Source organism: Ursus maritimus, unplaced genomic scaffold, assembly GCF_017311325.1.
Source record: "Ursus maritimus isolate PB19 unplaced genomic scaffold, ASM1731132v1 scaffold_4, whole genome shotgun sequence".
In the NCBI taxonomy this organism is placed as follows: Eukaryota; Metazoa; Chordata; class Mammalia; order Carnivora; family Ursidae; genus Ursus; species Ursus maritimus.
The window spans coordinates 49,398,301-49,412,007 of record NW_024426552.1 but is presented as its reverse complement, the minus strand read 5'-3'; the positions used below and the strand labels follow the sequence as shown (position 1 = coordinate 49,412,007).

Here is a 13,707-nt window from a genome sequence, read left to right as displayed (position 1 = left end):
GACTGTATGTAATAACTGTTGTATTAGTATTATTTTAAAATGTACTATCTCAGAAATATGAGCCCGAAGTGGGGAGATAGCATTGCTTCAAATTTAACAGTATAGACTCAGGAATCAGACTGCCTATGTTTAAATACTGAACTCTGTTGCTTTAGGTAAGTTACTTAATCTGTCTAAATCTTAGTGGCCATGCTCAAAACATAGGACTATCTACCTTATAGAGGTGTTTGAGGATTTAATTAAATGGTGAATATAAAGACCCTGACACTGAATAAGTTTTTAATATATATTATCTATTATAATTAAATATTAACATATTTATTATTGAACACGCTTCTTAAAAAAATAACAAAGTATTGTTTTAAGACTTTAATTAGTCTTTGCAATCAAGTTTTTAAAATGGAATTTGCAGGGCACCTGGGTGGTGCAGTCGGCTGAGGACCAACTCTTGGTTTCAGCTCAGGTCGTGATCTCAGGGCCACAATGAACTCCATGCTCAGTTCAGAGTTTGCTTGAGATTCTCTCTCTTTCTGCCCCACCCCTTGGGTACTCTCTCTCTCTCTCAAATAAATAAATAAATCTTTAAAAAATCTAAAAAAAAAAATCTTTAAAAAATGAAATTTGCTTTTCAAAAAATGAAATCTCACACCAGCGCTTGTGTTTTCTTTTATTGTATATTTCTTTCATCAAAGAGGATAAACTTTTAAGACAAAGAATTAACAATGTCACACAATTTAGAAGACACATTCAAAAGCTGCCTGTGGTCTTTATAGAGACATTGAGGTATATCAATGGAAATCCAGTGTTTGTTTAGATACTTAGTATATTTCTCCAGTAAGTACTTAAAATCAAAACTCAATACAGCAATTGAAAAAGGTTCTGAAGCTTCATAGGTAGGACACACAAAAGGAAAAACTCCCAGAAAGAATGATTTGTTAAATATGGAAGGAGGAGGAAAGTATAGACTTCTCATGGAATTAGGGAAAGCTATTAAGACATAACAGCAATGAGATCCTTCAATAATTGCTTCAGTAGCAATTTTACTTCACTTATATTAAATTAAAAAAAAATACAACTCAACCAATGGAGAGAATTGTATCTTTAATCTCTCAGACAGAACTGTCTTTAAGACATAAAGTCAAAAGCAAATACTATGCAAATGACCTTATGGCTGCATCCTAGAAAAGAAATCATTGGAGCTCAGTTTGTCTCATGAAGAGGTCCAGTAAGAAGCCAATAATCTTTTAGGAGATGTGTCATTCAGGGGCCTTGCAAGAGACTAATTAGACTAAACTGACCCCCAAGGAACTGGAGATAATGTAGTAACATTTTAACAATTCTCTAGGTGATTCCTAAGTTAAAGAAACATGGAGAGTGTTTCCCTAGTCTCATTAATATGGGAACTTCTTGAATGTAAATAGCCATGGGAGAATGAAGAACCCTTAGTTCTTGATGTCAAGAGATACCTAGAAAAAAAGACTGGGAAGAGGTAAACCAGAAAGCTACTAATGGCTGTACCATGCTGATAAAAATTTTATGTAATCTATTTACATAATTTAGTGAACCTGCACTCTAAATGGAATCAGCAAATTCATATGCTTATTCATGATAATGTGTCAAATGGGGGTAGGATTTTTTTCTTAGAAATCTGATAATTGCTTTACTTAAATCATTTAATTTAAACCTCATTTATAACCTAACATTCAGACTTTGTAAATCACTGACATAAGCAAAAAGAAACTGGAGCCAGGAGAATGTTTTCCTACATTAAGTAAGCGTGGCAGCCAAGATGCAAATTTAGCTCTTTCAGAATCAAGGCTCAGACTATTCCAATCTAATCATGTCTTCCCCGCCTCCCCCCACCCCCACTAAATGTCCTTAAAATTTGAAAGTAAAATGAGACTGTTACTGACCTAAAGAACTCAGATATGAGTTTGGTTTTAATAATATCAAAACATCTGTTAAGGGTTACATAACTCTGTTTTCCATATTTTCAATCTCAGTAAGTGGCACATGGTAAAACATAAATCCCTATGTCCTGAGTGGCAAAAACAAAACAAAACAAAAACAAAAAATTAATGGAGACATAGTAAAAATAAGAAAACTAAAGAAGCACTGAGAAAGTTCTGCATACATCTCTCACTAATTTGGGAACTTTGCACACAAACAGGGAAAACCCAAGAGAACACAGAAAAAAGTAAAAGCCTCTAGGCAGACTTGAAAATTAACTGATCACAGGAACACTCTCTCCAATCCACATAAAAATCTTCTGTCAAAAAAGGAAGCCTTACAATCTTAAGACGTTTGAGGGTGGGAAATACTCAGCTATCTGACAACTAATCAATTCAGACACTGGGGCAACTTTTAACTAACCAGTGTAAAAATAATAATAACAAAAAATGATCAGTGACATTAATACCTGCATACCATATGGGGAAAGAGTCCATAAATTTAAGTTACAAAAAAATAAAATAAAAAATAAAACTTCAGGTAAGAAAAAAAAAGAATTTGAAGTTTTTACATTATACTATCTAATATGTCCAATTTTCAACAGCAACAACAAAAATTACAAGGCATACAAAGACAGAGAAAAGTCGACCCACACTCAAGAAAAAAGCAGTCAGTAGAAAATGTCTCTAAGTGGATCCATATGTTGGATTTAGTGGGCTTCATAGATGTTTTTATAAATATGTTAAAGGAATTAAAGAAAACTATATTTAAGGAGCTAAAGAAAAATATGATTGTAGTGGTTTGTCAAAAGGACTTCCAGTAGAGAAACATAAACTATATAAAGAAAGAAAATTCTAGAATTTAAGTATGCAATAACCAATATAACGGAAAAACACTGACTAGATGTACTTAAAAGCAGAACAGAAATGCAAAAGCACAAATCAGTTAACTTAAAAGTAGATCAGTAGACAAGATGACTGTGCTTTTATTGAGACATGTCGGCTGTCATTGCCTCTCTGCCCATCTTAGTCCTAGGCTCTGTATCAGAAATGCTGTTCCTTTGGGAACTATAGCCAAGGAAGAGATTGAGAGGTTCTGTAAAAAAAAAAAAAAAATACTAGTTTAAATTGTCCTCTGTCTCTGCATGTCACTATCTACAGTTGATCTCTTCCCATGGAAATATCCATTTGCCACTGTGGTACTGGTATGGCCTTGAGTACAGGGGTCTCTCTTTTTGGCTTGTTGGCCCCCTCGGCTCCTGGAAACTTTCAATCTCATTCGGAACTTGTAAAGTCCCTGTGTCTGGGGAGATCATTGATCTACACAGCCAAATTTGCACTTGTCTTCCCTCTCATGTATGACACCTGGAATGGGATCTGACACTTGATGTGGGACCTAGGGAAAGGCCTGAAGCTTCTCCAGCTATACAAGTCTGGAGAGGTTGTCTTGGTTCTTACTGGATTGTCCTCTGCAGGGCTGACAGCCACATTAAGAGCTGAAGTTCCCATCACTGTCTTCCTATAAATGATTCATTGACCTATCTTCCTATGTTCTATTCCCTTTTCCAGGCAGGGCAAAGTTCTCCTGATTTATTCAGACCCTTTTGTGCTTGCACGTCACCTTGGAGCTCAGTAGCAGTAGAGTAGCTAATAGAATCATAGCAGTGGAAAAGGATCCATTTTCCCCTTATTTCTAAAGATGGAATGTCTCAAAAATTCTCTTTTCCTGCCCCAGCTTGCAGCCTACTCTGGGCCTACGAGCCCTCATTCTCTCTCCGTATAAGGCCTTGATTTGTGCTGATGGTCGGCTTTTGGCCTGAGACATTGGAAACAATGCTAGCTCTGTGGCCTCTGCCATGGGAACTGGGAGTGGGGCTTTGGGTGCCACTGCCTATGAGTTGTTAGCTTAAAGGGCAGTTCTGTTTATTGGTCAGAGCCCAGGGTTTTTAGAACTCACAGTATGACTGAAAGAAGAGGGACAGGGGTGGAGGGGAATTAGCCTGTTCCAGCTAGAGGAAGATAAACAGAGTCAGGTGATTCTTGAAGTAGGTGCTCTGGGGAGAAGATATAGCTTTCAAGGCAAAAGGAAGATGCAGAAAATTATCATTGAACCTATTAAGGGTTATTTCTTTTCCCTGCATTTCTGGAAAAACAAGCCTTTTTTCTAATCCAAATTCATGTGAGACCTTTTTCTGAAACTGAATTAAAACAGTCATTTTGACTTTAAAAACAAAACAAAAAACAAACAAAAAAGATCAATAGAAATTATCCAATATAAAGAACAGATTGCCAAAAAAAAACACATTAACTAAAAATGAACAGAGATATGTGGGACATCAAGCATACTAATGAATGTGTAATGAATTTCTCAAGGAGAGAGAGAAGAAAAAATACAAAAAAAAAAAAAACTTTGAAGAATTCATGGTTAAACATTTTACAAATTTGATTCTATTTAACTTCATGTATGAGAAACAAAAATACATCAATAGCCAGAACAACAATAACAAACTGCTAGAAGACAAAGAGATTATTAAAGGTATAAGGGAAAGATGATTCTGCCATTTATGGAATAATAGCAATAATATGACTTACCATTGACTTCTCATCAGAAAAAAGAAAGGACAGGTAGCAATGGAATGACAAAATGCTGAAAAGGAAAAAAAGTCAATCAAAAATTCTATATCCAGTAAAACTGTCTTTCAAAACGTAGGCAACATACATTCTCTGATATAGTAATTCTGATCCATAAGAAAAAACTATAGAGATTTTGAATATACAAGGAAAGCTGTGCTGCTTTTTATATCTGCCTTACTACAAATTGTACAAAAAGATATACAATTTAGGTGTTCACTTATATATAGTTATTATTCATCATCGACAAAATTAAGTACGAAGAGATCATCTACAATTTGATGAAGGGTTTTGTGACAAAAAGAAAATCATCTCTATTATTAAGCTCACAATGATTTTTTATAGCAACACTTTCTTAATGAAGGCAGTGCATTTGTTTTTTTTTCTCCATTCTGGTATAGTAACAATTAGCTCATGGTCTGGCAGCTGATCTATTGACTCCACATTGAGTAGCATTGCGTACAATTCCATTTATGAAACAAATGTTGTAGTTTTTTAAATGCTAGAATTCCTATTAGAAAAGCAGTACTATAGGGGCGCCTGGGGGGCATAGTTGTTGGGCATCTGCCTTCGGCTCAGGGTGTGATCCCGGCATTCTGGGATCGAGCCCCACATCAGGCTTCTCCGCTAGGAGCCTGCTTCTTCCTCTCCCACTGCCCCTGCCTGTGTTCCCTCTCTCGCTGGCTGTCTCTCTCTGTCAAATAAATAAATAAAATCTTTTTAAAAAAAAAGAAAAGCAGTAATATGACAATATTTATTGCTTTTGTATTTACTTACCTATCATTTGAGCAATTATAATCTAATAAAATGGATAAAATCTGAATTTCACTTCTTAAAAATTTTTCAAATTTTTGTTACACTAGTTTCTGAATTGCATCACAAGAGAACAATGAAATATTTGTCAGTCTATTTTTTACTCAGAAAAATCTATTTGCTTTCTAATCATTCATATTCTAATTAATTTCCCAAATTATACAAGTTATAATAAAAATATTCTCCTTTCATGTCTTTTCCTTATTTTCTTTGCAACTCAACCAGATTTTGTGAGGCCTAATGGTTTTAAGAGAGAAGATCTCTGATGACTGCATTTCCTTTTGAAAAACAGATGGTGAAGAACTTAACCTCAGAATAATTTACATTTTGCATGTCTGAAGTTAAGATGATTCTACCCAGGTAAGTAAAATTTAAGGTTGAATATTCAGTTAGAAGTTTGCTTTTCATCCATCATCAATTTATTTTTATATGCGAGCCCTCAATAAATCCTAGGTGCTTTTGGTTTCAATCCTTCACATGTTTTATCAACAAAGCAATGGAAGTAAATACTCTGAAACCATTCTGGGACCAGAATATGTAGTACTTTCTTAAATTTGACCACAATTTTTTATTGAACCACAGCTTTAGTTTCAGTCCTAAACTTCCTCTGGGACTTCGAAGAATAGTGCTTGACCTTTGGTCACAAGACACTAGCATCAGGCTCTAATTACAGAATTTTATAATGTGGCTATGGGTTTTGAAAAATAAGTATGAGAAACAATACAACTTCAAAAATTCTACAAGTGTGTAGGCGTCACTAGGTTCACACATGAATATACGGTAAGTAGTAAATACGTGTGACACAATTAGAAAATTGAATGGCATATTAAAATGCTAATTATGTGTCACAGACATACTAAAACATTCTAAATTCATTAGAGAAGCTTCCAGAAAGAGGTATGAAATGAAGAAAGAAATTGCATGAAAACAGAATTAAATGTGGAATGTTGAGTCAATGGTGAGAAAAGAAATCTGTCTGGCAGCAATGAATAAGAGCTCATTTATAAGAGTAAATGAAAAAGTTGTTTTCACCTTCTACTAAACAAAGTAGCTGTCACAAATCTAACCCATTAACCTGCCGTATCTTACCAAACTTCCATACTTAATTACATTGTTATTATTTCTTCATCATTGATTTCCACTTAAAAATATATGCCATGGTCTAGAAGACCAATGTAAAAATTGTTATCCTAGTTCTCCAAACTGGACCAGTGAGATTCTCTTTTCTAGGAGTACTTAATTTAGGTAAAGAGAAACTACATTAATTGAGAAAACTTGCAGTTGATGTAGAATCAAGGGCAAAGGCTACCATTTGATGTGGGGAGTGGGTGGGGGGCACAAATTAAACCATGAGCAAGAAGGACCAAGAGTTTATCTGTAGAAGAAAAACAAAAATGAGACAGATACACAGAGGACTGAAGAACAGAAATCAGCAGACATTAGAGATCTTGAAACCATAAAGAGAAAGAGACTGAGTCTTCAATTCTTCAAGATCTCCTTGTACATTTCAAATGTATTTCAATTGATCCATCTCTTCACCAAACTGAAATAGAACTTACTTAAATTACTTTTTGATATTAAACTATCCACTGCCTTAGGACCTATTATTTGTGAATTTTATTTGAAATTTTTGTAGTTATTTATATAAGTTGCATTTTTAGACATTTTTGTGTCTCAAACTGAAAAAAAAAGTGTTGTATTTCTTTTAATTTTCTATTGTTTTTACATTTTAGAAATGCAAAGTCATTAATCAGTTTATTTTAATACTGTGAAAACTTCACAGAGACTATGGACCTAGTTTGCTATATAGTGTCAATTTTTACTCCCATGGGTAATAAATTGAGGATTTACTGTTGCACTGACCTAAAATACAGTCAAAGTAGACAAAGAATCCCATCATTTACATTTACAAGATACAATGAGTAACATAGAGTATGCATAGATACACAATGTTTAATTTCAGAGTTCAGATTCTCCTTAAAACATAAAAGCCATCTCCTTAAAACATAAAAGCCATAAAAGCATGGGCGGGATCTTTCAAAAATTCAATTTTAAATTAGTATGTTGAGACTATATGTTTTCAGGACCCTGGGATCATGACCTGAGCTGAAGGCAGACGCTTAACTGACTGAGCCACCCAGGTGCCCCGAGACTCTATGTTTATAAAATACTACAAATTCTACCCCTCGAACAACTTGCTGTTTTGAGAATCAGTTATCAAAAGACCAACTCCTGTTCTAGGCAAAATACAGGGCTTATGAGAAGAAACACTTAGAACAAATTTTCCTTAGTCTATCAACACAAAGTTATTTTGAATAGGTGTGTTTATGTCATAACAAACTAAGAAAATCAATCTTAAATGACAAACTCCCATTTTCACCCCTGAGGAACATAGGGCTAGAATATAAAACATAGGAATTTTGGCAGGAAGAGGTCTTGTTAAAGCATCTCATGCACCTCCTGTGGACATTATCTCCCTATGATACTCCAGTCCCTTTATTTTGTTATTGTTTTAAGGCACATTATAAAGACAACAAAATAGGCATTTACAGGGCTACAGAATCTCTTGTGTGGCAGCAAAGCACATAATCAAGCAGCCACAGGTGTACACCACATGAAGTGGTAAAATGTGATTTGTAGAGATTTAATGACAGATATGTCTCCATAAGGCTCCATTCCAGGTTGTGCCCTCCATCTGTTCCACAGGTCTTCATCTGGTTGCATCTAAAGGAAGTAAAATATCTTCATCTTGAGATTTAAACAGTAATCTAAAAATTAATTAGTTTGATAAAGGGGAAAAAGGGATTTATCATATTTATTGTGATTAAAATGTTCATAAAGTTTGTTACTTGTCAAATTGATTTAAAAATGCTTCCTACTTATTGTATCATAATGTAAAGCCTACCATTCCAAATCAAAAGGCAGCTTCATTCGTTAAAATCAATATTAACAATGTCCTCTCCACTTGAAAGATCTATGCATTTTTGCTTAATTCTTTATCTTACCCCTTCAAATGGAAACAACAATGAACGTAAAATTCTCTTTCACATATTTAGGAGGTTCTTTCCCATAATATAGCATATATTTCTGCTTTGATCATTCCATTGTGAAATACCAATATTTTTAGACAGACTAAACATTTTGGCTGATTGTGGTAATAAATAGAGAAAAGAAGTATGAACCAAAACTAAATCTGATACCTAGACAATGAGTGTGAAGTAACTAGTTACTACTCAATGGCAGTTTTGTTCTTCTGGATTTAGATTCTGAAAACATTTATGGGTTAGAGTTGTTATTTGGATCTCTTCTATGGGCTGAACACGATGACAATAATAAGACACATTACCAGGTAATGTCCTCCTCCTTTGCCTCCTATTCTAAATTTTGATTATAGCTTAGTATTTATTTTTGCCTCAGCTTTTACCCATAAACAATTTATCACACTGAGCTAAACTTTATTTTGTAACAGCATATGAATAGTTTCCTACTTTGATGGTCATTCATTTATATGTCTTATCTGTAAGGAAGATACCTGATGAAATTCCTCTGGAGTTGCAGAGATGGTGGTTAGATATGCATGGCATGCTAGTACTTTGAATTGGAGGGACTTCAATACTGGCTCAAGATCTTAATAGCCAAAGCTTCCCTTAGCATAAGAAAATGGATACAGCTAACATTTTTTTAAAAAACCATTTTTCCTAAGAGAAAAAAAAGCCATAATTTCTCTTGCCTTAAAAGTTAAAAAACACAATCTTCAATAAATATTATTACTGCTCAAGTTTTAAATTTCATCTTAAGGACAATAATTGAAATGGGATAATACAAATAGAATGAAGAAAAGCAACAAAGTGTCAGGAGAAATAGAAAATAGAGGCACGACAAAAACTATGTTTGTATTAGTCTGGGTCACATCAGAGGACAGAAACTATATCAATAATATGAACATGGAGAATTTAACACTAAGAACTGTTAACTAGTAAAAGGTGATTACTAAATAGGATGTGCAGAAGTAGAAGATGCAGGAGTACAGCAATAACAAATGTATAAATTTCTTTCTCCCTCTAGGGCTGAGGAAAAGAAAATAAGACCTTTCTTAGAAACTTATGATAGGGGACAGACTCATACTCTGGGATTAAGATCTCTTTAGAGAAAGGAGGGGAAAGGAATACTCAGACTGTGATAAGTAAACTGAAGTGTGTGGATCTACCCTTCAGGTGATGAAGAAACTTGCAAAGTGTATGAGCTGTAGTTCATCTATAACAGCAGCCCACTGAATGGCAGAGAAACCCACTGAAGTGTTTGGATTTCATCTGGTTCATGGGAGCCTCCGAGGTTAAACACTACAACTTTTCACATTCCACATTCCAATCTACCACTTTTCAAGGTAGAATAGCTCAACCCCTTCCTGCTGACCTAGTTTTGCAATCTCTTTCTAGACAAAGGTTAATATCAACATCATGCGGCCAAAGAACAATATCTAGGTCTAGTATAACAACACAAGGGAAGAGAGGGTTGATCTGCAGCTAATAGTCAGCATATGGATAACTGTCACATTCTACACTGACAGCTATTCATATTCCATACACACCTTTATACAAATGTTTGTATTTCCAGAAAACAACAAAAACAATTGCAAAAACAATTTCATATTCACTTAACAAGGATGTAATTATTCTTTGTACAAAGGATGAAATTCTCATCTTCCCCCAAAATGAGGGGACAGAAAGTCCAGTTGTCATTGTATCCCATCACTAGCTATATTAATTACTACTGAAATCCAGTCACCATTTCACTGAATATTTGTTACCTAAAGAAAAAAAAAATGTAAAGCTAACCTCCAATGTATTACTTATATATAAAGTAATGAGGGGAGAGATGAAAATAGATGATGTGTATAGAAATAAATATATATACATAATAAGCAAAAATATATATATACACAAAACTACCACAGCTCTCAATTCTGTAATTGATCATGATGCTGCATTTGATATCTGCAAATTTGTTCTTCTGCTACAGATTCCGTATTTTATGTGTTTTCAGCCAGAACATGGTTGGTGTTCTTTAATCAGGTGTGATGATTCAAACTCTTCATTTCTGAAGGATTTGAGTCCTCAATAGTTTTCCTTTCTCTGGCTGCTCTAGTTTTTCTTAATTACCTTTACTACAGCAGAGAAATATTAAGAGTCTGTTCTCTTAAATGTATTGACTTCTCTGTGTTCCTACTGTGTGGAAACAAAATAATTACCTATCAATAATCAATGTCAATCACTTCAGCCATTAGAGTAAACTTTTTGCCTGTTAGTTCAGTGGATGTGGAGCCCAAAATTGTCAGGTGGCAAGATTGTTTTCCAATTCAATAGTACCAGTGTTGCCTATCCTTGGAGGAAGCATACCCTTCTTGAGGACTAAGTCCATTTCACTAGTGGAACTCAGAGTTGCCAGATAAAGACCAAATTTCTTTGAGTAATTTACTAGGGATAATAGTGAGAGAAGCCACTCTCATGACCACTCATTGATTTCCTGGTTCCTATATTCTGACAATGGGAGTGAAAGTATCATATAATGGTCTCTAATTCAAAGCATAAAATGTATCCTAAGGAAGATCCTCATCCTTTCAGTGTATTGTTTCCCAACTAATGTCATACTTGAATCTTCAATAAGCCATTGTACTACACCAGCCAATTCTTCATCATGAGGTAGTTGGCAAATCCATTACAAGAGCATGTGCTGAAATTCTCTTGATAAAATTGGTCAGGAGCCAATAACCTAAGCCTGTGTCTTTCCTGAACTCTAAACCTCTATACCTCCTTGAAATTCAGTTTTCTGTAGAATTCTTCTTGTAGACCACTGGGTTTAACAAGAAACAGATAAAGTCAGTCTGAATATATTTTTGCTTTTTAAAAAATTGAAAATTTATCGTAACCTTCAAAAACCTCTATATTCTCCCCATTTGTACTCTATATTATAAAATGTCCACAGTTTTTTCCTTTAGAATACTTAATTTATAATTTAAGCTCTCTCTACACTTCATTTTATAAGCTCCACTTCTTGGTGTCGAGTATTTTTTTTTTTTACTATTACAAAAGTTTAACAAAAAGTTCAATATGAAAATGTACATGACCTGATTTTTATACTGTAGTAAAACAGTTGCTATGAAGAGGGAACATGTGGAAGCAGTTATTTCTTCCAGTGAACACACCCATTGTTTATACTTGTTCCAAGGCTTTTAACCACATGATACTATTTCTTGTATAACCACCATTCTAATATTGTTCTGTTGCCCACTAGTTGCCATCTTCACACATTCATCTATCACAAGATTCACAAAGGGATCGAATCCCTGCAATATTCTTTGGACATGTCTGCCACCATTTAATTTTGGTGATAATTTCTTGTCCATAAGTTTTTCCAACTTGGTAGGGTGACCTTTGCTCATGGTGTCACTGGGCAAGCTTAAAGATGCCTCCAAATGGAATTCATGTCATCCTTCTTACTCCTGCAGTAGACCCCTTGGTGTCAAGTCTTAAAAAGAAATAAAAATTGAAATTTGCATGTGATGGCTGTCACGCTAAGTCATCTGTCACTGTCATAAGTAGTATGACTCAGCTGATAAAATCAACATACTGTTAATCCCTTGGGAGATACTAAAGATAAAGTTTTTCAATTATATCTGAACAGAGTATTCTAACCCAATAAATGGAATTTGGTCTCCAGCATTTATCATGTAAATCCTACCATGCATGATAACCTTAGTTCTTTCACATCCTTAGGTAGATGGCAAAAATTTGATAGGAATGATGTATTGTTACACACACACACACACAAAGTTTTATTATATTGCACACATACCTTATTTTATACTCACTCTCTTCTATTTCATTTCTGTTAAAAATGAATTTTTTCCATTGATTGATGAATGGATAAAGATGTGGTACACACACACACACACACACACACACACACACACACACACACTGGAATGTTATTCAGCCATAAAAAAGAATGAAATCTTGCCATTTGCAATGACATGGATGAAGCTAAATAGTATAATGCTAAGTGAAATAAGTCAGAGAAAGACATGATTTCACTCATATGTGGAATTTACAAAACAAAACAAATGAACAAAGGGAAAAAAACAGAGAGGGAGAGACAAACTAAGAAACAGACTTTTTTTTTTAAGATTTTATTTATTTATTTGACAGAGAGAGAGAGAGACAGTCAGTGAGAGAGGGAACACAAGCAGGGGGAGTGGGAGAGGAAGAAGCAGGCTCCCAGCAGAGGAGCCTGATGTGGGGCTCGATCCAGAATGCCGGGATCACGCCCTGAGCCAAAGGCAGATACTTAACAACTGCGCCACCCAGGCGCCCCAAGAAAAAGACTCTTAAGAGAACAAACTGATGGTTACTGGAGGGCAGGTGGGTGGGGGGATGAGTGAGATAGGCGATGGGTTTAAGTGTACTTGTGATGAGCCCTGGGTGATGTATGGAAGTGTTGAATAACTATACTGTATACCTGAAACTAATATAACATGATATGATTACTAACTGGAATTAAAATAAAAACTTCTAAAAAATGAAATTTTTGTAGGGATTCCTGAGGGCCAGCTAATCAAAAGTGATGTTCTTGATTATATCTTTCATGAATACCTTCTAAAATAGAAATGCTATTAAAACTTGATTATTTTAAGTCTATCCCTCAGCAACTTGTCTAAATCTAGTTATTCTAATCTATAGCAATGACAGTTGTATACAGTAGAACAGTAAGTAATGTTTCTTCTCATGCATCATGATTAAACAAATTGTCTGGGTTGGTAAAACCAGTTTTGCACTGGTTTTATATCCATGCTTGCTTTTGGTATCTTGCCTTATCAGGTGTTCAAAAAGCATATGCAACAGTATCTTAATTTCTGCTATTCTGCTGACTTACGTGGTTTGTTTTCTTTTGCCTTTATGATACAGACTCTATCTTGATCATGTTACTGCTAGGTTCCCAGGGACAACTGCTATACTGGTGAAAGAACACAGATCTCATTCTTTGTGAGGTATTTCAACTTTGAATACACATTGAACTAGTAACTCCAGTCAATAGTCTCATAAATGTTTGCCATGTCACAATAAAGACCAGGAGAAACTTCATGGGAATGTCCGTGTCAATTCAATTTTGTATCACTCTGAAGGTGACTCAGTAAAATCCTTACTTTTAAGAGAATAAAACATGAATAGGCAAAAACAAGTGCAATGCTGACAAATTAAAACTGTGTTGAGAGCAATGAGCAGCATTTAGGAGAATTTCTCCAGATAGAGTATGTCCA

At 34.8% G+C, this 13,707-nt stretch overlaps 1 protein-coding gene and 1 pseudogene across 1 annotated transcript; one reads left to right on the top strand and one right to left on the bottom strand.

Annotated features, from left to right (window-relative positions):
* Positions 1-1,012: 1,012 nt before the first annotated feature.
* On the top strand, positions 1,013-4,559 carry LOC103677354 (annotated as a pseudogene).
* A 7,063-nt stretch (positions 4,560-11,622) lies between these two features.
* Positions 11,623-11,832, bottom strand: LOC121100481 (small nuclear ribonucleoprotein G-like). Its single transcript, XM_040621706.1, has one exon. It carries the CDS (start codon positions 11,830-11,832, stop codon positions 11,623-11,625), a length of 210 nt encoding a protein of 69 aa, XP_040477640.1.
* Positions 11,833-13,707: the final 1,875 nt, after the last annotated feature.

Bases quoted from the DNA above. Each gene is read 5' to 3' on its own strand.
- LOC121100481 (XM_040621706.1), bottom strand. From the start codon at position 11,832: ATGAGCAAAGGTCACCCTACCAAGTTGGAAAAACTTATGGACAAGAAA.